General features: G+C 47.8%; 2 protein-coding genes across 5 annotated transcripts in view; one reads left to right on the top strand and one right to left on the bottom strand.

Annotated features, from left to right (window-relative positions):
• Positions 1-5,404, top strand: part of Bud31 (BUD31 homolog) — a 7,734-nt gene extending 2,330 nt beyond the window's left edge. For both annotated transcript variants that reach the window (XM_052167549.1, XM_052167550.1), the window contains exons 4-6: positions 2,171-2,293; positions 3,508-3,674; positions 5,175-5,404. In XM_052167549.1, coding sequence (XP_052023509.1) covers positions 2,171-2,293; positions 3,508-3,674; positions 5,175-5,225 — 341 coding nt within the window. In that variant the 3' untranslated portion in view covers positions 5,226-5,404. The remainder of the gene's footprint in view (positions 1-2,170; positions 2,294-3,507; positions 3,675-5,174) is intronic.
• On the bottom strand, positions 4,763-25,830 carry Ptcd1 (pentatricopeptide repeat domain 1). Of its 3 annotated transcripts, XM_052167541.1 has the most exons (10): positions 25,756-25,783; positions 25,523-25,653; positions 24,132-24,604; positions 19,553-19,693; positions 17,799-18,017; positions 17,099-17,200; positions 10,602-11,306; positions 9,275-9,391; positions 8,383-8,565; positions 4,763-5,814 (listed from the first exon to the last, which is right to left on the bottom strand). In XM_052167541.1, exons 3-10 carry the CDS (start codon positions 24,576-24,578, stop codon positions 5,641-5,643), a joined length of 2,088 nt encoding a protein of 695 aa, XP_052023501.1. In that variant the 5' UTR covers positions 24,579-24,604; positions 25,523-25,653; positions 25,756-25,783; the 3' UTR covers positions 4,763-5,640. The 3 variants fall into 3 exon arrangements, with proteins under 3 accessions (XP_052023501.1, XP_052023500.1, XP_052023502.1); XM_052167540.1 differs by lacking the exon at positions 25,523-25,653 and having other exon boundaries at positions 25,679-25,829; XM_052167542.1 differs by lacking the exons at positions 4,763-5,814; positions 8,383-8,565; positions 25,523-25,653 and adding an exon at positions 8,587-8,931 and having other exon boundaries at positions 25,679-25,830.

Here is a 25,830-nt window from a genome sequence, read left to right as displayed (position 1 = left end):
GAGGTTTAGTGTCTTTAAGGGTAGAGAGGAAGAAAAACACCGAGAAGAGCCTTTAGCAAACCGGTCATGTTTTGTTTATCAGCTCAGAGTGCTTGAAAATTCTGAAGAGTAAAATAACATTAGTGAGAATATCATCCCCCTCCCCAGAAAGGTTTGTTGTTGTTTCATTATTAGTGTATTTGTGGAAAGATCAGGTGTCTTTGTCACTTTTAATGTTTTGTCTTCAGCAGGCATAGTTCTGGCTGTCCTGGAACTCATGGAGAGTTCCTGGCCTCTGCCTCCCTAGCACTAGGATTAGTGTGTCTCCCACAATACCTATGTCACTGTGGTTGTGTGTGTGTATTTTATTTTACTTTGGGGTGGGGGTGGGGGTGTATGCATGAGTACAGGTGCCTTGGGAAGTCAGAAGAGGGTGTGAGACCCCCTAAAGCTGGAGCTACAAGCAATTGTAAGCCGCCCTGACGGGTGCTGGGAATAGCCCCATTGTGAAGTCTTTTTATCCAAGTCCTTTTTTCTTTTTGAGACTCTAGCTTTGGCTGGCCTAGAACTCGGCCACATAGTCACATTCTTTTTGTGGGTCTTTGAAAGTCTTTATCCCAGGGTCTTTTCACCATGTAGCAGTTTCTGCAACAAAGCACCATAGCAATCTTGTGCTTTGGAAACCTTTACCTCACAGTCCGCTTGTCTTTGGAAATCTGTCAAAAGACATGCTAACCTTGGATAAGCACAGTATGTCCTGGTTTGAGTGTTGTTACTGTGACAAAACACCAGACCAAAGCAACATAGGGAAGGGAAGGTTTATTTGGCTTACAGTTCCAGGTTACAGTCTATCATTGAGGTGATGTCAAGGCAATACTAAGCACATCACTTCCACCGTCAAACGCAGAGACTGAAGCTGGAGAGACGGCTCAGTGGTTGAGAGCACTGACTGCTCTCGCCAACACGTCTTCTGAAATCCATGGGCAGCAGGTACACTACTGACATTCATCCATGCCAGCAAAACACTCACATACGTAAAAGAAAATACATGAAACTTAAAGATAATGAACACATGCCGTTTGCTTAATGCAGAAGTTCAACCAAGCAGCTTTGTTCACTCTCCCACAGTTCAGGCCTCACACCTCCAGCATCTGAACGATGATGGTTTTCAGTCGGCCTTTCTAGTCAGTCAGGCCAACATGACTTAGCTCATTCCTCAAGTGGGGCTCCCATAGGTGATTCCATCTGGCAAGATGATAACTTTAAAAGCCATCTTACTGTATGACTACTTAAATTGGTATTTGTGTGTGTGTGTGTGTGTGTGTGTGTGTGTGGCAAGGAGGGTGGTACTACAGAGTTAGTGTGTAGGGGTTAGAGACCAACTTAGAGAAGTCAGTTCTCTCTTGTGGGTTCCAGCAATTAAGACTCTTACCTACTTTAGGAACAAGCACCCTTACCCACTGCTCTATCCCATGGGCCCCCTGAAATTTCTTTCTTTAAATATATTTGACTATTTTGCCTCATGTGTACTGCATTTGCATCTAGCATTTACAAAGGCCAAAAAGAAGGATGCTGGATCCCTGGAACAGGAATTAGTTAGGAGCTCCCACCTAAGTGCTAGGAATAAAACCTGGGTCTGTAAGGACAGCCAGTGCTCTTAACCACTGAGTCTTCTCTTCAGCTCCCGTTGAATATCTGTTTAAAATAATCTTTGGAATACCTGTTTATAGCTAATCTGATCATTGCTTTTGTGAGTTCATACCTGCAGTAATAATTATTAAGCCAGTGTTAACTTTGCTTTCTCTTTTCTCAACTGATTGTGCTAGACTGTCTCTGTGAAAAACCCAGAACTTATAATCAAAGTTACTATGGGACAAGAGATTCTTTTGACACAACTCTGAAAATAAATGAAATCAGAGTGTGGAGTAAGGAAGAGTCTATTTTCAGGTCTGTTTGATGTATTCCTAGATTCATGGTATCTCTAACTTCTTGGGGAATTGTCAGACATTTTCTCCACCAGTTTGCATTCTGCTAGACAGGCTTGAGGATTCTAGTCAGCCCTTTAATTGTTCATCATTTCCATTACTATCTACATGAATACAAAAGTCATAGCTGTAGATAAGGAAGCAAACATGCTACATCCTCTGTAGAATGACAGCTCCAAAACACTTACATGCTTTTTTCTCCACAGCTGAAACTGAACCCCACGAGGGGAAGAGGAAAGTGGAATCTCTGTGGCCCATCTTCAGGATCCATCACCAGAAGACCCGCTATATCTTCGACCTCTTTTACAAAAGGAAAGCCATAAGCAGAGGTACATGTGACTGGCTCAATTCCTTGGCCTTTAAAAACTTACTCTGTGTCCATACTTGTGGAGGCAAGCATGTGCCTTGGCTTCCCTGTGAAGGCTGCAGGACAGCCAGCGGGGTCTGGGGATCAAATTCAAGTCATTAGGCCAGTATAGAAAGCATTCTTGGCCCCTGAGCCATCTTGCCTCTTGACTTTTTGTACGTGAGTGGCTTTCAGGATTTATACGGTAGTTTATAAAAAGCTGGGTCTGGTGGCACACACCTTTAATCCCAGCCAGCATTCAGGAGGCCCAGGGAGTTCCAGCTAACCCTTGACAGAATGTGCTGTGGTAAATCTCCAACCCAGATAAGCCCATGCAGGGAAAACACAATCAATGTAAATACAAGCTACGCGCCTAGATCGGGCAGATCTGCTACTACACCATCTTCCCCAGCTAGGAGATCCCTCCCGCATAACTTGTGGATTCTCATGGCCACATGCTGCTGCTCCATTCTCCTTCCCCCTCTCCTCTTCAGTCTTCCTCTCTCTCCTTCCTCCCCTCATTCTCCCCCTCACTCTCTCTTCTCCCCAAAACTTTTTAGCTCCACCTTCCCTTCCACTGCCCAATCACTGGCTCTACCCTTTATTTTACAAGTTAAAATGGTGAGAAGGTTCACTTGTCACCTGAGGTCACTCCTCTGCCAGGCAGCCCCTCTTGGGAAAGCAGAATTAGCATCAAAATAAAAAAACCACCAGAGCAATCCCGAGCAATAATGGGAGATTCTGGCTCCAGAAATGAAAATTAAAGCAGTGGTTATTTTTGCAGACCATCAAGCATCAGTTTTCCTACCATGGGAGATGAAGTAATTTGTGTGTGTTGTTACTGTTTTTGAAATAAGGTTACACTATGTGTCCCTGGTGGCATGGGATGTATTATATACAGACTGGCCTTGCACTCAATGCTCTCCTTGCCTCTGCTGATTTCTGGGATTATTGGCTTTTGTTGCTGTTTTTTATTTTCTTTTTTGAGACAGGGTTTATGTAGTCATAGCTCTCCTAGAACTCAATTTATAGACCAGTCTGGCCTCAAAATCCAAGAGATCGTTCTGTCTCTGTCTTCCAGGCACCGTGATCAAAGGCTTGTGCCACCACCATACCCAGCTTAACTTTCCTTTTAGTCTAGGGTGAAGGCAGGTTTGTTATGCCATGTTCTGATGTTTGTCCCCAACTTTCTGACAGAACTCTATGAATACTGCATTAAAGAAGGCTATGCAGACAAAAACCTGATTGCAAAATGGAAGAAGCAGGGCTATGAGAACCTGTGCTGCCTACGCTGCATTCAGACTCGGGACACCAACTTTGGCACCAACTGCATTTGCCGGGTTCCCAAAAGCAAGCTGGAAGTGGTAATGCCTGGTGGTTGGGTGGTTGGATGGGAGGTTATTTCTGTTTAAACTTTTCCTTAGTTGACCACAGGGGTATTTGGGAAGTAGTTTTGTCACTAGAACCCTACTAGCCACCCTTCCCAACGGTGAGTCCTGACCACGGATCCTTGAGGGCCTCTGGGGCTGGGCTCAGCAGCCAGTAGGCAAATAACTAAAGCAGTCCTCACTCCTTAGGGGAGTAGTGATGGTGGCAGCTCTGAGGTAATAGGAGAGCTACGTTAGTGAGGCTGGTTGCCAGGTAACCTATCCCTCTAGTCTCACAGGGACATTAATCTCTGCATGTCTTCTGCTAGAACTTTGTTCCAAAACCAGGAGTGGTAGCTCATGCCTTTAATCCCAGCACTTGGGAGGTTGAGGCCAGCCTGGGCTAGTACTGAGATTCTGCTTCAAAAAGAAAAAATGGCCAGGCAGTGGTGGCGCCTGTAATCCCAGCACTCTGGGAGGCAGAAGCAGGTGGATTTCTGAGTTCGAGGCCAGCCTGGTCTACAGAGTGAGTTCCAGGACAGCCAGGGCTATACAGAGAAACCCTGCCTTGAAAAAACAAATCCAAAAAACCAAAAAAAATGGTTTCAAGGGTAGGCCAGACACCCAGCAGCAGTGCTGCTGTACAGTCGCTGGGCTCCAGCCTCCAACCCTTGACATGGAGCACCCGGCAGAGGTCAGGACAGATACGCCATCCATTTAGCCTGACCTTTGTTTCCTCTCATTATACTGAAGCAAGACTTAATTCCCAGAGTTTTCATTGAGTGCAGATGGTCTCAGCTTAGCAGGCAGCTCTGTCCTCTGTACCAAGGGTGGGGCTGTGTGTGGATGTGCAGAGCCATGGCTTGTGGGCAACAGCTGCTTCCCAGGAAGCTCTTGGTGTCCCAGCCTGTGGTTCAGGCTGAGCTTTGGGGCTGGATTGTTGCCTTAGTTGGTAGAGGACCCCCTAGAAGGTTCTATCTCCAGTGTACCATAGAGCCAGATGTGCAAGTGCACATCTGTAATCCTAGCACTCAGCAGCTGTTAGCAGAACCTTTATCAGACTCTTTCTCAGTTAAAAACAGATCTAACAGGGCTTTACCAGAGAACTTTATTTATAGTTTAGAGTGGGTTCATTGTCTCCAGAAAGGAGGTAAAGACAGCATTGCTCCAGCCTCCCCAGCCCCCAGCCAGCCACAGAAACTAAAGTGCAAACCTTTGGCCCAATGGCCTCAAGAAGTCTAACTTTAGTCCCTTGGCAGTAGCAGGCCCGCCATTCTTTTTGGTGAGTGTGTCTTGGTATAGCAATACACACAGATTAACTTCCGCCTGGTAGTGACTGTTCTATTTCACAAAGGAGCTGAAATGCCCAAGTAGAACTGTCTTAATAAAGATGCTCTGTCTGCAAGAGAGTACTCACAAGCACTCCGTTGAGCAGGTTCCTGTAGGAGTGTGCAGGGCTATGTATTCAAATGTTCTTCAGATGTTCTTCTGTTACAGGGTCGCATCATCGAGTGCACACACTGTGGCTGCCGGGGTTGCTCTGGCTGACACTCTTGACTCCTGCATCCTGGACTTTGGACCTTGGGCTCATGCTTATTGGGCCACTGCCTCCTGAAGCAACTCTTCTCTGAGTGGTGCTCAGAGAAAAGACCCAGGGGAAGCATGAGCTCTACTGCTTTAGTGTTCACCAGCTAAGAGCTGTAAAAATAAAGCTTTTAGACCTCTTCGCTCATTCTTTCGTTCAGAACAGCAGGCTGTGAGCTTAGGCTCTGTGCCATAGATGCTGTGTGACCACGATTGTTTGTCAGGATGTCTTGTGGCCTGATGTGGGGCCTGCCTTGATCTGGGCACCCTGAGCCCATCATTTGCCTGTAAAGTGCTATTCTTGGCTTGTGAGGTTGAAGGGACCCTGAGCTCCACCAGCCATGTGAAGGCTGGGTACCTGTCGTAGCAGCATGCCCCGTCATCTGTCCCCAAGGCCTCCAGCATTCTCACTGGTGTCTTGGTCCCCAGCAGGCTTGTTCTGGAACTCCTGCCACGGGTGGGGGGCTTCCTGTGCGGGCATCACTTTCAGCCACTGCTTGTAATAAGCTCGGAAGCCATCAATCTTCTCCAAGTAGGTGTTTTTCCCTTTGTACTGCAGAAGAGATGCACAGTGCGAGTGACATATGGGGACCAGTCACTTTGTACAAAGACTATAGAATATGCTAAGCCAGCAGAGCATTCAGAAATGTTTTCAGCCAATCGAAGCCACTGCATGTCACCCAAAATGAACCCAAGTCACAGCAGCTGACCCCTGTCCTTTCCTCCAGGAGACTACCAAATAATTTGATTGATATTAGATTCATTGCTGTAAAGGGCCAAGTTCTGGAAAATGTGTTATTTGGGAATAGGCCATACCACCCTTTGCCTAACAGCCATCTAGCCTACTCATGGAAGTCACCTTAGCCACACAGCTAGACCTGAGGCATCCCTCTACTCTGCCTCTGTTCTGCTGAGCTGTTGCAATCCTTCTGACCTCGGATCACTGCGGCCTCTCCTTGCAGGGAGGAGAGGTGTGATGAGTTTGAAACATGACAGGGGCACCATGGGAAAAAATAGGCCAAACAATGTTAATACTAAAATTACACTTAAAATGGTTTAAGTTTTAAGCCGGACATGGTGAAGCACACCTTTGTTTCCAACATCTGGATAGTGGAGACAGGCCAGTCTGCTCTACAATGCAAGTCCCAAAATAGCCAGAGCTACGGAGACCATGTCTAGGAAATAATAAAAAGACTAAACGGGCTGAAGAACTAACTGGCTCAGTGCTTACTATGCAAGCACGATGACAAGTTCAAACTCTAGTACCCAGGCCTCCTGCCATGGAGAGAGAAGGCGAGACAGCAAGTCTAGTCAAACTGATGAGCTCGTTTCAGTAAGAGATTATGTCTCAGAAAAGTGGAGAGTGTTAGAAGGCTTTAAGTGGTCTTAAGTCTTCAGTTGTACTAATTTCCTTCTCTGCACTAAGCCATCTATTAAGTTGTTTACAACATGAGACTGAAAATCGAGGGGCTAGAGAGAGGACACGGCAGCTACGAGCCTTGAACGGGTTCCACTCCGGGCTTCCATCAGGTCGTTTGGAGGGGTCAGGCTTCCTTGGGTACTGCACACACATTGTACATAGACAGGCAAGACACCCGCACATGCTGGTGGCACAGGCCTTCAATCCCAGTAGTTGGGAGGCAGAGGCAGGTGGATGGATCTCTTGAGTTCAAGGCTAGCCTGGTTTATAGAGTGAGTTCTAGGACAGTCAGGGCTACACAGAAACCATATCTCAAAATAAAATAAAAGGCTGAGCTGGAGAGATGGCTCAGCGGTTAGGAGTACCAACTGCTCTTCCAGGGGTCCTGAGCTCAGTTCCCAGTAACCACATGGTGGCTCACAATCATCTGTAATGGGGTCTGATGGCCTTTTCTGGTGTGTCTGATGAGAGCAACAGTGTACTCACATACATTAAATAAATTAAAGGACCCCCAAACACCATATACATGATGTTTTTAAAAGGTAAAATAGTGACCTACAGAGGCTCGCACAGCCTGCCCTGCTGACCACTCATTCGCTCTTAGCAAGTGCCACACAGGGCAGCCGTTCCTGAGCACGGCCCCAAGTGCCCTCACCCACTCACTGTCTCCTTGCCCATCTGGTTTGTGGTCACCTAGCTGTAGTTGCCGTTAGTGCTCTGGAGACAGAGCCCCAAACCAAAGGAGCCTGATGTCCTTGAAGGGGTAACAGCCTTCATCAGACTGTCACTTGCAGTGCCACTGTGCAAGCAGTCAATGGGTGAGTACTGGGCATCAATCAACACTGGGGCCAGGTGAACGGGCAGGCCACCTCCAAGTCCAGTGAAGACAAGAACCAAGTGTGAACACGGTAAACATGGTACAAGACTGGTATGTGGGGAAGGGGAGGTGATCTGCGAGGAGCTACTTAAGACAGGACACAACAGTGCACACCTATAATCCCAGCCCTTGAGAGGTATAGGCAGGAGAATCAGTAGGTCATGGCCAGCCTGAGTTACCTGACTCTGCTAATAAAAAGTGGGCTAGAGAGATGGCTTAATGATTAAGAGAACATAGTGCTCTTCCAGAGGATCTGAGTTGAGTTCCCTGCATCTACACCAGGCACACCACACCACAAAGACATGTTAGCTTCAGGGGAATCAGTGTGGCTCAGGGCCTGGAGTTTCTTTTAAGAAAACTTGTTGGGGGCTGTTGAGATGGCCCAGCAGTTAAGAGCACTGACTGTTCTTCTGGAGGTCATGGGTTCAAATCCCAGCAACCACATGGTGGCCCACGACCATCCGTAATGAGAAACAAAAACCTGGAGCAAGTGGGGCTGGAGCGAGTCGGAGAAAGAGAAGGGGGAGGGGAAAAAAGGAAACTTGGACAACAGTCAGCAAGGAAATGAATGTCAGCTGGGCGGTGGTGGCACACGCCTGTAATCCCAGCACTCTGGGAGGCAAAGGCAGGCAGATTTCTTGAGTTTGAGGCCAGCCTGGTCTACAGAGTGAGTTCCAGGACAGCCAGGGCTATACAGAGAAACCCTGTCTTGAAAAAAACAAAATCCAAAAGGAAATGAATGTCAAGACCCAAGGTGAAACCCAGAGATGGCAGCCCCTAAGCAAGCGAGCAGTCAGCTCTGACAGTAAGCTTGGTGCACATACCCGGTCAAAGGTGGGGGGGTACTCGGCTGCAAACTCCAGCTGGCGGATGACCACTTCGTTTACTGGGACGCTGTTCTGCCTCATGTCCTTGAGGATGTTGATGAGATAGGTGTAGTCCAGCTTCTTGAGGGCTGCGTTGATAAGGGTGCTGTAGATGTGAACGTTAGGGGTCATCTGGGACTTCTAGAAGATGAACATCATGAACATGGTCAGCAGGATGAGGGTGGCTGCTAGGACAAGGCGGTCTGCTCTGCCAGGCCGCAGGTCCACAGACAGGTCTGCTCCACAGCCTAGACACCAGAACAAGGGTGGGACCGTACACTAGCCTTCGAGTCCTCCAGACAACACAAGCATGCCCTATCTGGGGAGGAAGACTGCTGTGCAGGGGGTCGACAGACAGGCAGGAAATGAGGTGTGAAGTACCTCCTCACTCCTGGCTGTAGTTTATTAGTTGACACTGTCATCATCAGGCGCTGGTGAGCCCAGAACAGACGACATCAGTTGAATGAAAGAACATGTGGACATTACTTGGTCCATAAGTGGCCACTGCTGGGGTTGGATGAAATCTACTCAGCAAGCACTCATGAGGATGAGAGGGAGTGCATCAGAGGGAGCCAGGGCTGTGAAAACTACCCTTTGGCCCCAGGGCTCTGGTCCATCCCTCCAGGATGTTGGGGCTCAGCCCCATTCACCCCTCTCCATCAGAAGCAACACCAACTTCAAGTTCTCAGGGCCAGTTTTTACAGTGGTTTAAAGAGGTGCTGTCCGCTTGCTCTGTCCCATACTCATCTGATCCTGCTGGGCCTCATTTTCCCAACAACTTTCTTCCTGAAAATCCTAGGTCTCCCAGAACTGTGGGTAGCAGGCTCGGGATTGGGCCTGGGCCCCTCACCTTCATGTCTGCAAGCAGCTGCATACCATCCCTGGGGCGATGGCACCCAATGGCCAGATTGCAGAAAGTCCGCAGATTGGGGACAATTCCCTTCTTTGCCAGGATTGGCAACAGTGCCTGTAGGACAGACGTGCAACCATTACCTGTGACCCACAAGCTCTGGCTTATTGTTTTGATGAATTACTCTGCTGTATGCTAGCAGCCTAGGAATACAACTCTACTCAGGGTCCCTTGACTCCCTCAGCTGACTGGACGGCAATCCCAATCTCAGCTCAGCACTCAAGATCTCATGCCCCTTTGTCTCAAAAGTCCTTCTCGTATCTGCCCTTCCTACCTTGTGTTGCATGCTCCTTGGCTGTCCATCCAGCAATGGGCCAAGAAACCAGGAGCTCCTGCTACAGGGCAGGAAGAAGCACTGACCAGTACTGTATGACAAAGAGGAAGGTCCCAGGGAAGGACTCTACCATCTTAGCTTGTCCGGAGGAAGGTGTGCTCTACACTATCACCATTTCTCTGTCACCCTTGACCCTCACAGATAGATGCACTGGGTACTGCTTCTGTCAAAGCAAGCATCACATAGAAACTGTGAGCCATGAGGTGGCGCCTTTATGCCCAGCACTGGGGAGGCAGAGGCGGGCGGGTCTACACAGTGAGCTGCAGGGCTGCAGGGCTGCAGGGCTGTTACACAGGAGACACTTGTTTTGAAAAACCAGGAAAAACCAACCCTGATTATGTAAGTGAAGCTAAGCCTGTAAGAAGTCTGGCTATTGTCTCTGTGAGACAGAGAAAGCCACACAGCCTGCTCTGACCAGGACAGAAGCAGATAGACCTGAGTATGGACAAGGAAGGTCAGAAGATCCTGGAGATATACTAGGGTGCCTTGTGGTAATTCTTTCCTTGGGGGAGGCGGGCCAGGGTCTCACAACAAAGCCTCAGCTCGTCTGGAGTTCTCTATGTAAACTTGGAAATCCACCTACCTCTGTCTCCCACGTGCTGGGATTAAAGGCGTGCGCCACTACTGCCTGGCTCTCATAGTGACTCTTAAGGCTGCTGGACAATACAGTCCTCTTCCTGAAGTGCCTGCCCACCTTACGTACTGCTCCTCAGTGTAACAGTGTAGTGACAGGTTCGTGTCCCAGCAATTCAGCAAAACCCTTCTCCATGAAAGCACTACAGTGCAGCCGGCTGGTTTGTGGCTCATCCCAGCCTGACATATGGCCAGGCCTGGAATAGGGCTCTAGACATGTCTGCTGACTAGTAAGCTATGGTCTAGGCTCTGAAAGGCACGGAGGGAAGAACAGGGGATCCCCCGCAGACAGCCCCTTACCTTGGCGCCCTCCAGGTCTCCCAGCTTGCTCTTCTTCCTTATCAGCGTGTTGAAGAAGGTTACATCAGCCTCCACCCTATGTTTGTCCAGGATGGACAGCAGCGAGGACTCTGCGGGGGTCCCAGGTTCCACCACCTCAGCCAGTAGAGTGAGGGTTTTGATGTCTGGCTGGAGCCCGTGCTCTGCCATCTTGCCCAGGAAACCTTCCAGGCCCCCCATCAAAGCCAGTCTATCAGCAGGTGTGGCCACTGTCCCAAAGGAGACCACAGCGGGGGACAGAGTCCCAACACTCAGGAGATTGACTTCCAGCTCCAAGTGGGGAGGTTTCAGGGCCGGTGGGGGAAGGGCTACTATGTGGCCAGGTTCTGCCTCAGTTTCTGCCTCAGGCTGGGTGCTGCTTGGTACCCTGGCCTCAGGAAAGGCTGGTGGCCCCTCAAGTTTCTGAGAAGCTTCCAGAAACAGCTGCCTCTCCAGTGCTTCCACATGTCTGACTGACACACCAGGCCCTGCCTTGGCCTGGACTTTCCTCCCTGCCAGATGCCTGCCTGTTGGGGCCGGGAGCAGGATGGTCTCTTCCTGGGACGTCAGGAGCAGCCTGGAGGCCACCTCTGGGTCCCCCAGACCACAGTCTCGCGCTGCCCCCAACAGGAGATTGTAGCCATGCCTACTTGGCTTGATCCCCAGCCTCAGCATCTGCCGCCACACCTGAAGGGAAAAAAAAAAACAAAAAAAAAAAAAACACAAGTTAGAGCTGCAAGTTCCTGCCACCTACTGGCCTTCAGAGGAAGTAAGTGCCACTGTCAACGAGCCATCATAGGAAAAGCTAAAAACTAGCAGGCCATCTTCCTAGATGAGTCTGCCTTGGATTAAAGGCAATGATGGATTTGCTCCGGTAGGCAAGGCCTAGGAGAAATCCATTTTAGGAAAGATTCCTGTTATTAATATGCTTTTCTTGTTATTATTAAATATATAACAATCACTAGCTATTGTCGGACCCTTTTGGGCAGATTTCTACAGTCCTATGAAGATGTACTATCTTGTAGTGATGTTATATAGACAGATACTGATTCTATAGAATTTCTACCTTCATTCAAATAATTTTAGGAAGAAAGTTTTTAGAGATGGTCTTAGTTGCTAGAAAGATGTAATAAAGTCATAATCAAGAATAGAATGTGGGGCTGGAGAGATGACTCAGCACTTAAGAGTACTGACTGCTCTTCCAGAGGTCCTGAGTTCAATTCCCAGCAACTATATCGTGCCTCAGAACCATCTGTGATGGGATCTGAAGACAGCAACACCATACCCTTATATAATAAATAAATAAATCTTAAAAAAAAAAAAAGAATGTGCCTACCCCTCAGAATAGTAAGAAAAGGCTGCATTTTTTTATTATTATTTTTATTTATTTATTTTTTGGTTTTTCGAGACAGGGTTTCTCTGTGTAGGCCTGACTGTCCTGGCTGTCAGGCCTACACAGCCTGCAAAAGGCTGCATATTAAGAAATACAGTGGGCTTTCATAATCACACTAAAGAGAGAAACAGACTTGGGGGAATTTTTTGTCCAAGGATAAAGTCTCAGGTGTACACTCTGATAAGGAAAGGCTGTATATTAAAAAATACAGTGGGTTTTCATAATCACACTAAAGAGAGAAACAGACTTGGGGGAATTTTGTGTCCAAGGATAAAGTCTCAGGTGTACACTCTGATAAGGCAAGGATCATGTAAAAACTGCTGCACTGAACTTTTAATGAGCATGTTATAATGAAACACTGCTTTGAACTAAATATCAACATCCCACTGTAACGCCCATATTCTCTCTGAGGTAATTTCCTAAAGAACTTTTTGTCTAAAGGTATAAAAGACCACAGAAAAGAAAGAACGCTGTTAGTCGAATGGTTTGCTTTGGGGAGCTCTGTCCCATCCATCCATCCATCATCCATCCATCCATCCATCCATCATCCATCCATCCATCATCCATCCATCCATCCATCCATCATCCATCCATCCATCCATCCATCCATCCATCCATCCATCATCTATCCATCATCCATCCATCCATCCATCCATCCATCCATCCATCCATCATCTATCCATCCATCTATCATCTATCCATCTATCTATCATCTATCCATCCATCATCCATCTATCCATCCATCATCCATCAATCCATCCTGTTAAATGTATACCTCTATCTGTGTGTAGGTATATGTATGTAAGCATGCATGTACTTGTGGAGTTGATTGGGACACACAGATGGGGCCTGGCCAGAGTGTGGGTTATGCATGTTTGAATGTATACATGTTTGTGGATATTTGCCTGTACAAAGCATCTTAATTCTTTTCCTTTCCTTCCTCTCTGGTTCACAAAGAGTTAACCAGTTTATCCAGAGAGGCTTCTGGCTGACTCACCAGAGAAAGGAGCACCAGCGATAAATCTTTTCACTTAATCCCCTGTTTTATGATGAACGTGCTGAACAGTTTCTCGCCTCAGAGGAACTCACAGGAGCCAGGTCAGCTACTGAAGCACAGTGACTTAGACTTAAGACAGGTAAACGTTTTATTATTATGCAGCAACCCTAAATATCTCTTAAGATCATGTCTTCCCTCTCTCTCTGCTGCTTCAAGAAGAACCAACAAGAAATAAGGCCGGCAGGGGATGGCCCCTGGCATAATGTGAATTAATCGTCAGACCAGCAAACTCCTAAGGCGAGAGAAGCTGGAGTAACTCAGGGGTGGAGCAAAGGCAGAGCATGGGAGAAGCCCTGGGTCAAAACTATAGCACCACAGAAGAAAACAAGAGAAGAACAAGCAAACAATGGCTGGGGATGTGACTAAGGGTGTGGAAGCCCCAGGTTCAAACCCTGTGGGGCGGGCCTACAATCACAGGTGGGATCAAGATTAACCCGGGCAATATAATGAGTCATCAAAATGGGGCATGGGGGGACAGCAAGGCACTGGTCACCAATCTGATGACCTGAGCTTAATCCCTAGAATCTACATGGGAAAAGGAGAGAGCCAACCTAGCAGGCTGTCCTGATCGCTACGTTTGTGCTATGGAACGCAAACACCCCCTCAAACATACACACACACACACACACACACACACACACACACAAACATACACACGCGCACACACACACACACACAAATACAAACACATATACATATACAATAAAAACTATAAATAAAACATAAATAAATTATATATATAAATATAATGAAAATAAGTTTAAAAAGCCTGGCAGTGGTGGCACATGCCTTTAATCCCAGCACTCTGGGAGGCAGAGGCAGGCGGATTTCTGAGTTTGAGGCCAGCCTGGTCTACAGAGTCAGTTCTAGGACAGCCAGGGCTACACAGGGAAACCCTGTCTCAAAAAACAAAACAAAACAACAACAACAACAACAAAAAAGTGATTACACAAAGACTCTACAAAGAGACCGACCTAATGCCAGACACGGTAGCATACACTTTAAAGTTGTGAGACACCTTGAGGGTGGACTGGGGACTGGACCCAGGTCTTCTACAAGAGTAGCCCCAATGCTCTTAACTGCCAAGCCATCTCTCCAGCCCCCTTTGTTGTTTGTTTGTTCGTTTGGTTTTTTTGAGACAGATTCTCACTACATAGCCTTGGAAGTCAGTATGTAGATCAGGCTGGCCTCAAACTCAGAATGCCTCTGCGTCCTAGGAGCTGGGATTAAAGTCGTGGCACTACCTCACCTGCCCATTGTTTGGTTTTGACAGGAACCTACACAACCTGGGCCAGGGCACCGACACCCTATCTCAGCAGAGAGAGGTCTGCGGATGGGGAAGGTTAGCACCAGCTGGGCACACCTTGTAAGGGCCAGTGCCTACTAGGGCAGGGCCTTGAGTAAGGCAAGGTGTAGGCAGCCCTCCCTAAGGAACGTTTAGTAACCGTCCTATTGAGATAAGCGATGAAATGTGGCGGCAGGGATTCGCACCCGAGAACCAGGTAAACTTGGCATTTTTTTTTTTTTTTTGGTGACAGTGTCTCAAACTCAAACTAGAACTTTTTCTTTCCTATTTATTTATTATGTATACAGTGTTCTGCCTGCAGGCCAAAAGAGGACACCAGATCTCATTATGAGCCACTGTATGGTTGCTGGGAATTGAACTCATGAACTCTGAAAGAGCAGCCAGTACTCTTAACCTCTGAGCCATCTCTCCAGCCCTCCAAACTAGAACTATTAACATAGACCAGGCTAGTCTCAAACTCACAGAGACCTGCTGGGCAGGTTAATCTTAACTTTGTAGTTGTTCTTCCTCTAATTTGAGGTGTGTGTGTGGTTGTCGTATATGGGTATGTCCACCTGTATATATGCAGAGGCCAGAGGTGAACATTGGGTGCCCTCTCTGCCTTCTCCACTTGAGATAGGGTCTCTCACTGAAGCTGGGGCTAGGCCAGCAGCCACCAAGACCCAGCAACCCTCACGTCATTGCTGCCCAAGGAGCTCAGGTTACATACTCAGGACCATGTCCTGAGCTCTGGAGACACAAACATATATACGTATACAATATATATTGTTTACACAGCATGCACTTGAGTGTTTACACAGTACGCTCTCTTCCTTCTGAGCCATCTCCCAAGCCCTAAGTCCCAGCTCTTAGAGGCTGTGGGATCACAGGCAAGCTGAGTCTGTGAGCCTCAGTTTCCTCACCTGCAAAAGGGGCTGACAGTGCCTTGAAGAGACAGCTTGGGAAGGACACTGCACAGACATAGCATTAGCATTGATAAGTTTTGTTCATATCATGCTACTGCTTCCAAATTTTTTGCAGAGGGGACACAACCTTGTGATCTTGGGTTGTCATTCTACAAACTGGCCAGGAAGCTTCCTATAAATGTGTATCTGGATGCGGGGCTTCTGGGCAGGGTTGCTGTCAAACTGTGGTGGACACATTAGACGGTAGAACTTAGAAAAACAAATCAAAATATCCACTATGGCAATACCAATCCCCACTCCCCACATGATGGACTGGTCATCAAGGGGGATCTGAAATGGGCTCAGAACAGCTGGGCAGTGAGGGCACACACCTTTAATGCCTGCACCTGGGAGAAAGCGCAGGCAGAGCTCTGTAAGTTCAAGGCCAGCCTGCTCTACAGATCAAGTTCTAGGACAGTGAAGACTACACAAAGAAACCATCTATCTAAAATGTGTGTGTGGGTGTGTGTCTCACTTTGGGACTAAGTGTACATTCCTGCGTTGCACCTGCAGAGATGCCAAGTCAAGAAGGAGCCTGCGAAGTGGGCTGAACACGGACCCAGGGAACATACTGTAATGGTCAGGAGCCCAAAAGTAGAAGGTCTGAGCAAGGAAGGTACGGGCTATCGGTTACATCTTTTACTGTTTACTGTAATGCTAAGTGTGGGCCCCCAAGACCTGGAGTCTACAGTCACCCTGTGGCCCTGCCCCCACGTTAATTCTGACTGATGACTAATGGTGCCGACAGCCAATAGCTGGGCAGAAGAGACATAGGCGGGGTTGAGATTTCCCAAGTCTGGGGGCAGAAGAGAAGGAAGGAGAAGGGTGAAGGGTCGAGAGAACACGGCCCTGAGAGCTGCCCAACTGGAGCTAGTGCAGCCCAGATGAAATATAATAAGTAAATAATTAATACCTTGGGGTCATCGGTAGAAAAGTAGATGCTAACAGCGTGGCAGGTAGGCAGCTGCCCAGCGCTTGTGCTGTTCAAGGCTCATAAATACAAAGTGTCTCTTTCATCTGGGAACATAATGGTCTAAGGTGGGTAGAAGGGCCAGGATTGAAATAATTTCTACAGCTTCTCTGCCTTCACTAGTGAGGCAGCATTCCCAGGAGCCTTTCCATGCTGTCTATGAAGCTGAGAAGACCAATGGCACATGAAGGCTGCGACGGCAGATTGCAGAGCACGCTCGGCGCTCAGGAGAGCTCACTGCTCTTTTAGAGGACCTGGGTATCGTTTCCCAGTGTCCACTTGAAAGGGCTCACAACAGGCTATAATTCCAGCTTCAGGAGACCATTTCTGGCCTCCTACACACATGCATACAATTTAAAAACAAAAGCCAAATGTACTGACTGGTTTTGTGTGTCAACTTGACACAAGCTGGTGTTATCACAGAGAAAGGAGCTTCAGGTAAGTAAATGCCTCTGTGAGATCCAGCTGTAAGGCATTTTCTCAGTTGGTGATCAAGGTGGGAGGGCCCCTTGTGGGTGGGGCCATCCCTGGGCTGGTGGTCTTGGTTTCTATAAGAGAGCAGGCTGAGCAAGCCAGGGGAAGCAAGCCAGTAAGAAACATCCCTCCATGGCCTCTGCATCAGCTCCTGCCTCCTGACCTGCTTGAGTCCCAGTCCTGACTTCCTTTGGTGATGAACAGCAATGTGGAAGTGTAAGCTGAATAAACCCTTTCCTCCCCAACTTGCTTCTTGGTCATGATGTTCTGTGCAGGAATAGAAACCCTGACTAAGACACCAAACAACGCTAACCCTGGTACCTGGTAAGACTGACCTGCATGGCTTGCCGGAAGCCTGTCTTCTTGTCCTGGATGCAGCCCATGAGCAGAAAACAGAAGGTCTCCTCTGTGACTGCATGCCCGCTTTGGATGATTTCCTGGGAAAGAGAAGAAGGCAGAACTATGGCAAGACCCATTCTGACCTAGTCCAGTACCAGGCCCATGCGTCTCTAAGGAATAGGGACCTGGATACAGCCCCGGGGCCGGTTAGAACCAGCTCCCAAGTGAAGCACCTAACTGTCCCCTTACACACACACTCCCCCCAGGCCTGTCATCCTCACTGTTTCTTGAGGCAAGAGGGTGTGCAAAGCTGGCTGCAGCAGCCACTGTGTTGGAGGCTCAGTTCCCTCATTTGTGTAAGCACACACCTTCCAGAATGTCTAAACAATCTTTCAACAACGTATAGGGCAAGTACAGTCCCACCAGCCTCTTCAGTGGGACTGACCTCCTTAAAGACATTTGTACCTCAGAACCTCTTGTCCTTCCACTGACTACAGCGACACCCTATTGCTTTGCAGCTTACAGCCCAGCGTGTGACTGAGGCCACAGAAAGGTTCTGTTGGATTTGTGTGTGAACCCCAGTACAAAGCACAGGCTGTCTCGTTTCTCCGAACATTCTAGGTATAAGGACAGATAAGTCTCTCTGTGGCCCTTGTCCCAGACTGACTTTGACGAAAGGAAGAAAGGGAGCCCCACCTTGAAGACATCCAGGCACATCCTGAGGTCTGCACACTTGGCCGCCACCTTCAGCAGGGCATGATACGTTTTCAGGTTGAGCTGGAAGTTTTTGGCCCGGAGCTGCTGTCGAAGCTTCAGCGCACTCTGCAGGGCAGAGTCCTGCCAGGGGGACTCCGCACAGACATTGAACAGAGCTGTGTATGTGGCGTCCGAGGGCTCCAGGTCTCTCTTCTTCATCTGTTGAGATAGGAGAAAATTAAAGGCGGTTCTAGAAGAAGCTGGATACAGAGATCAGCAGCCATTTTGAAGGCCCTGAGAAAGGTTTGTTACCACATCCAACGACCCCAGGAGCCAAGGTTGACCCAAGTGGCACCTCATATACAGCATCCAAACTCGACTCTACCAGGGGGTATGAAAAATGGAGCCTGTATTCCCAGAAATGGCAGCAGGAAACCATCCTCCTGGGGCAGTTGAGAGAATATTCTCTTTTTTTTTCTTTTTTTTCTCTTTTGTTTTTTAATTTGAGACAGGGTTTCTCTGTGTAGCCCTGGCTGTCCTGGAACTCATTCTGTAGACCAGGCTGGCTTTGAACTCAGAAATCCGCCTGCCTCTGCCTCCGCCTCCCAAGTGCTGGGATTAGAGGTGTGCGCCACCACTCCCGGCCTTGAGAGAATGTTCTAGAGCTGACATCCTTGTACCATGGCCCTATCCTGAGGCCCGCCCAGCTCACCCTGGCCATCCAGGGTGGGCACAGAGTGGGCCTGTCCTGGGAAAGGGAGACTGGTGTTCACTGAGAGCTCACGAGCCAGTGAACTCTCTCAGAAACCAGGGAGGAGATGGTTTAGAAAAGTTATTACAATTCAAATGTCCTTTTAGAAGTGCAGTTTTAGCACTTAAAGTGGTAGCACACGCCTTTAAGCCCAGCACTTGGAAGGCAGAGGCAGGCAGATCTCTGAGATCAAGGTCAGCTTGTTGTACAGAGAGAGTATCAGGATATTCAGTGCTACACAGAGAAAAAAACCCACCAAAGAGTGATGTTTTGTCAAACATGTTTGACAAATGCTCTGTCAGGAGACAGGCAAGAGGTCTCTGAGTTCAAGGCCAGCCCAGTCTACATAGTGAGTTCCAGGTCAGCCAAGGCTACACAGTAAGACCATCTCAAAAAACAAAACAAGGGGATGGAAAGATGGCTCAGTGGTTAAGAACCATGATAACTTTTCAAGAGAAGCCATGTTCAATTGTCAGCACCCACAAGGCAGCTCACAACTGTCTGTAACTCCGATATCTGACACCGTCACACAGAAATACATGCACACAAAATGCCATTGCATATAAAAATAAACAACTGAATGTAGAAGTGAGAGACTCCCTTTGCTTGGGCGATAGTCTGTGAGAACTGCACTAGGGTACCAAAGAGGAGGACCAGGGTTAGTGGGGTCTGTGCTGGATCAAGGGCTCGCTTAGCCTCTGGCCCCAGGAAAAGATGGCTTGTCTCTTACTTGAGACCTACAGTTGGCCTGGGTAAGACTAGTTCTTGATTCATTAGGAAGCAGAACAGGATACATGTGTGGGTAAATGTCTGTGGAGAGGAACACAGACTAACTGGGTGTGGCAGCAGAGAAGTAAAGGCACAGGAAGCGCGTCTCTGTCACCTCACGTGATGCCCCAAGATGACCTCAACGTCATCTGCCCTGCTGTGTGACATCACGCTCAGGACCTGCACCCAGCATGCACTTCAGACTTTGGCCCCCATCTATCTGACCCACACTCACATCATTGAAGAGCCGGAAGGCCTTCTTCAGGTACCCGACGCGCCCACAGCCCCCAATCAGCACCGTGTAGTTGCACTCCAGAGGCTGCAAGCGCTCCTCCTTCAGCATCTGCCTCTCAAACAGATCCAGGGCCTCTGCGAGCTAGGGAAAGAGGGGACAGGAGAGGGGGGTTCAGGACAACTTCTGAGACCTGTAGCAAGCCAGGGAGAGCGGGGCAGATGACTCTGGTAGGAGGATCAAAGCTATTCTAGGTTACAGCCTGTGACTCAAAAACCATTTCCTCAAAACAAGCAAAAAGGGGCTGGAGAGATGGCTCAGCTCTTAAGAGCTCTGACTGCTCTTCCCGAGGTCCTGAGTTCAAAACCCAGCAATCACATGGTGGCTCACAACCATCTGTAATGAGATCTGACTCCCTCTTCTGGTGTGTCTGAAGACAGCTACAGTGTACTTACATATAATAAATAAGTAAATCTCAAAAAAAAAAAAAAAAGAAGCAAAAAAACCTACCCAAAATAAAAGGCCCCCAGAAGAGGGTGAGAGGCAGAGGGACCTTCTGATATGATACAGGGAGACAGCTCCCTCCTCCCTCTGACTGCAAACTTCTGCCCAGAGCAGTCTTTGCCCATGTCTAATTCTCCACACCATCCCTGTCTCCTGTCCATGCGCTTGCTCTTAGTCTTTCTGTGGTACTGCTGAAGATCTCACAACGTCTGCACATGCGCAGCAGCAGACACTTCACCACTAAACTGAAGACCTAGCCCAATTTCCTTTTTTTTTTTTTGAGACAATATGAATATGTAGACCAGGCTGGCCCCAAATTCAGAGATCTGCCTCAGTGCTGAGATGGCGCCACCACACCAGGCTCCCCTTTTCTTATCTGTTCATTTAAATAATAACCACTAAGTCCTCCCACGAGCCAGGCAGGGTCTGTCCACTTGGGGACGTAGGGTATAAAAAGAAGCCTGCTCATGAAGCTACTGTTCTGGCTGGAAAAGATAGACAAAGAAAAAAGCTGGGCGTGCGTGACAACGTGTGCCTGTAATTCCAGCACATGGAAAGATGAGGCAGGAGGATCTTGACTTTGGGTCCAACCCAAAACAGCTTAAGGCTAACATAGGCTACAGAATAAACCCAATGTCTCAGAAAAGCCAAAATAAAATGGTGGTGGTGGGATGCGATGGTTCAGGGGTAAAGTTGTTTGCCAACAAGCCAGCCCACCTACCAGAGTGAGGTCTCTGGGATTCATATGGTAGGGGAGAACTGACTCCCCCAAATTGTCCTTGTCTGTCATATATGCATGCTGATATATGTATATGCACATAAATACAGGGAGTAACACACTAAAATAAATGCAATTAAATGGGGAAGAGCAGAGCTGTAGCATAGTTGATAGAGTTTGTGTCTAGCCTGCATGAAGCCCCGGGTTTGATCCCCGGGGCCACACGGTGCATATCTGTATTCCAGCACTGGGGAGGTGGAAGCAGGAGGGTCAAAGGCTCAGGGTTATTCTTCAACGCCAGCCTAGGATACATAAGAGTCTATCTAAAAAAGTAAATAAATTCGGGGGTTGGAGGGATGGCATCAACTAAGAGCACGGAAGCTTCCAGAAGTCCCAAGTTCTATTCCCAGCACCCTTATCAGGCTGCTCATAGCCACGTTTAACTCCAGCTTCGGGGGATATAATGCTCTCACTTCTATGGGTGCACAGACATAGATATGCATACATTCACATACAGAAGGAAAGACAGAGTCTTGGGGTTGGTCCTATCTGCTGTGTATTCAGATGCTGAGTTCTGTGCTCCAAGACCAGGTTGCAGCGAAGATGTGGGCATTGTATTGACCAATGTGCTGGAGAGAATGCTCCCCAAAGGTCTCTGATTGGATAACCAAAGGCTGTGACTGGGCAGGGGGAGAGGGAGGTGGGACTTGAGGAAAAGGAAAGGAGAGTGAAGGAGAGAATGACCATGAGCACGTGACCAGGAGTAGCACGCCCAGAGGACACTCATGCAACAAAGCAAGACTCAGTTGGCAAGTAGGGGGGGGGGGGTTATCTGGTTATAAATAGACAAGTTGGGTTATAATAGTCTCAGAACCTGCCCAGTTTAGGTTTGCAGCTTGTTAATAAAAATGCCAGGTTTCGGGCTGGAGAGATGGCTCAGTGATGAAACGCATGTACCATTCTTGCAGAGGACCCGAGTTCAGGTACTACTGAGGTACTAACTTCAGGCACATGCACAGATACAGGCACACATAGATATACATGTAAATAAATAATAATAAAAATATTAAAAAATACCATGTCTGTGTGTCTTTTATTTGGGAGTAAGTGGGATAGAGTGGGGGCAGAAATTCACTTCATCCTAGTACTTAGAAGGCAGAGAACGGGGGTGGGGGTGGGGGTGGGTGGGGGTTGTCTCTGAGTTCGAGGCCAGCCTGGTCTATAGAGTGAATTCCAGGACAGTCAGGGCTACACAGAGAAACCCTATCCAAAAAGAAAGAACGAACAAACAAACAAACAACAACCAAAAAACCCAAATCCTGACAAAAACAAAGTATATAAAGTGTTTTAAAAATAACAAATAAATTGGGTATAGTAGTTTATGCCTTTAATCTCAGCAGAGGCAGGTAGCTCTCTGAGTTCAAAGCCAGCTTAGCCAATATAGTGAGTTCCAGGACAGCCAGAAATTTGGAGAGGCAGAGATCTAATACCAAAAAATAATAAAAACCAAATAAAATAAGCTAGATATGTGCTACTACACATCTGTAATCCAGTATTTGTGAGTCAGTGGCCACTCTGTGAGTTCTACTTTAGCCAGGGCTACACAGTTAAGACTGTGAAAAAGGTATAAAATAATAAAATAAGCTGGGTATAGGTAATCCCAACACTTAAGAAGGGAAGACAAGAAGATTATGTTTTAGGCTATCCTGAGCTACATATTGAGTACCAATTAGCCAGGGCTACCCAGTAAGACAGCCTTGAAAGAATGAAAATTAGCCGGGCAGTGGTGGCGCACGCCTTTAATCCCAGCACTTGGGAGGCAGAGGCAGGAGGATTTTTGAGTTCAGGGCCAGCCTGGTCTACAGAGTGAGTTCCAGGACAGCCAGGGCTACACAGAAAAACCCTGTCTCGGAAAGAAAAAAAATAATGAAAATTAGTTAGAGCGGGCAACAGTTTAGAGGTCAAATGGTTAAGAAGAAATCACGACTCAAGGAAATGTGATCTGGACAAGAAGAGCAGTGGGATTACCTCAGTGTAGTGAGTTAAAGATAGGTAAGGGGCTAGCAATATGGTTCAGCAGGTAAAGGCGCTTGCAGTGCAAGTGACCAGAGTTCGATCCCTGGGCCTCGCAGAAAGGTGGACAGGAAGAACCAGCTCTAGACGTTGCCCTCTGGCTTTCGCGTGCACAAACACACACACACACACACCCATACACACGCACAACAGCAGCAATTGCAACAATAACAGAGATCCATGGACTGAGCACTGGACACCCCGACTTCAACAGCTGAGAAGGCTGTGCTGCCCCACATGAAACACCAACCCAGCAGAAGGAAACCCCACGGTTCTCACATGAAATGCCGAGCTACTGTAGAACAGTAACCAGGTCTCTTGACTCCCTCCCTGCCTGCCCTCCTCCCAGTTCCCAGCCCAGCCCCTTCAAATGTCTCTCCCAACCCTTCCTCCCTCAGGTCCCCAACAGTCTGCATAACGCTCCCTTCCCAGTAGTTTCGCCAATACTAGCAGCTCCAAGCCATAACAAGTGTCCAAGTCTATTTATCTGCTCAGCTCAGCAACTCCGGGCTCAACTGTCTCCTAACAATGTCTTCACTATCTGCCTTCTCTTCCCACTCTGCTGGCCCCTACCCCCAGCTAGCTTTATATATATATATATATATATATGCATGCACACATATGTATGTATATATATGTATATGCACATAAATATATATATGTGTATATATACATATGTGTGTATATGTACATATATATGTATATGTATCTATATGTGCATGTGTGTATATATACATATATGTGTGTGTATGTACATATATATGTATATGCATCTATATGTGCATATGTGTGTATATATATGTGTGTGTATATGTACATATATATGTATATGTATCTATATGTGCATGTGTGTATATATACATATATGTATATGCATCTATATGTGCATATGTGTGTATATATACATACATGTGTGCATATGTACATATATGTATATGTATCTATATGTGCATATGTGTGTATATATACATTTGTGTATATGCACACATATATGTATATGTATCTATATGTGCATATGTGTGTATATATACATATATGTGTATATGTACATATATATTTATATGTATCTATATGTGCGTGTGTGTATATATACATATATGTGTGTAAATATGTATGTATATATATGTATGTATATATATGTGTGTGTGTGTGCATATATATATATACCAGTTCCCAAGAAATCCAAGAGGCATCCAACACTGAAGGTCACAAGGCCAAGCAGTTCTCACAGCTAAGACTTCTTAAAGGGCCAGGAACACAAGCTTAAATGACAGTATACTCTCAGACCTTTCCATCCTTGATCAGACGCTTGCACTGAAAGAAGTACCAGTAGGGTGTGTTCTTCCGGCCCCGCCACCGTTTGGGCTCCCATTCTTCCTCCTCAACACCCTGCTCCTTGAGCTGCAGGTTATAGAGCTGGGCTGTTGATTTGTGGAATAGTCTCCGGGAGGAGAATTTGTCAGAGAGGGTCCCGAAGCTCTCTTCCTCCTCCTCCTCCTGAGGAGCCACAGTGCTGGGCTTACTGGAGTCGGAGCAGAGGGTGCTCATTTTCTTCTGACTCCCTCGGCCCAGGGGCAGGTGGGAGGCAGAGCTGCAGAAGGCAGCCCTCAGGCGTGCAGGGCCCTCCCTGCCTCCTGTCCATCGGGTAGATCCAAGAAGATCCAGGTGTTGAAGGACAGACAGTCCTATGGGGTGGGGACCAGCACAGAGCCGGGAGAGTCTTAGGAGGTCCATCACGGGCCACCTCTAGCCCTTGCAGCCTGGAATCAAGAAAAACAAGGAAAGGGCATCAGCCTCCGTGTAAAGGTCAGAAAGGAGAGACAAGTGTGGTGACAAGGGTGGCTCTGAGTTAGGAAGCCTTGGCTCTGTCCAGAGTGGGGAGTGGGAGGTGGGCGGAACTTACTATCTCAGCAAATAGCAGGGTAGAAAAGAGTTAGAAATTCAGGATCATCCTCAGCTATAATATCAACTTCAAGGCCAGCCTGGGCTTCATGAGATTGTCTCAAAAAAATAAGAGTAAGGCGTGATGGGCCACACCTTTAGCCCCTGCACCAGGGAGACAGAGGCAGGAGGATGTCTATGAGTTCAATGTCAGCCTGGTCTACAACAGTGGGACCAAGCTAGTCAGTGCTACCTAGAGATCCCCAGTCTCGACAACAATAAAGGCCCAAGAGGGTCTCAGCAGATAAAGGTGTTTGCTGCACAACTCGATGACCTGAATGCAATTCCTGAACCTACTCGGTTCCTTGATCTGCACACGGGTGGTGTAGAAGGCGAGGAGATGCACATGCTCTCTCTCACAGAGCTACAGCCTCTCATCCTAGTATTCTGTTTTTTAATAATAGGCTATGCTGGGCCCAAAGAGTTCAGCCTGCTTACTTTGAATCCCTTCAATAAACAAACAAACAACAAAACAAAACATAAAAACAGGACAAATAGTTATGAAGGTATTTTAAAGCTTAGCTCTATTAGAATGTTGATTCGCTCTCCAGGGTCTCATGTGATGCAGGCTTGCCTCGAACTTCTGATCCTCCTGCCTCCACCTTCCACTTAGCGGGATTACAAAAATGTACTAACACTACCGGTTTATGCGGTGCTGGGGCAAGCACTTTACCAACTGAGCCAGACCTCCACCCCCTTACCCGACTTTAAAACGTCTGCATTAAAGATAAACCCACAGAGAGACCGGGGATCCTACGATCACTCCGTGCTTCCTCTCTCCAGGCCTTCAGAGCCCACGTTTTCTCATCTGACACCCGAGCTTGGACAGAGTCCCTCAGGTCCAATTTCGGCCCAGCTTCCGGGATTCCTATGAGGGTTAAACAGAAACTCACTCTCAGCAGCGGGCCCCTGGTGAGACGTCCTCAGGGTCCTCAGACTTGGACCGCGGCCCCAGAGACGCCGTTCTCACCCTTCAAGCACACAAGGCGGAGATCCCACGCAGGCGCACTTGCATCGCCGCCTCGCGTTCTGTAAGAGAAGGAAC

The sequence above is a fragment of the Apodemus sylvaticus genome, chromosome 22 (assembly GCF_947179515.1).
Source record: "Apodemus sylvaticus chromosome 22, mApoSyl1.1, whole genome shotgun sequence".
Lineage (NCBI taxonomy): Eukaryota > Metazoa > Chordata > Mammalia > Rodentia > Muridae > Apodemus > Apodemus sylvaticus.
This window is presented reverse-complemented; position numbering and strand designations above follow the sequence as displayed.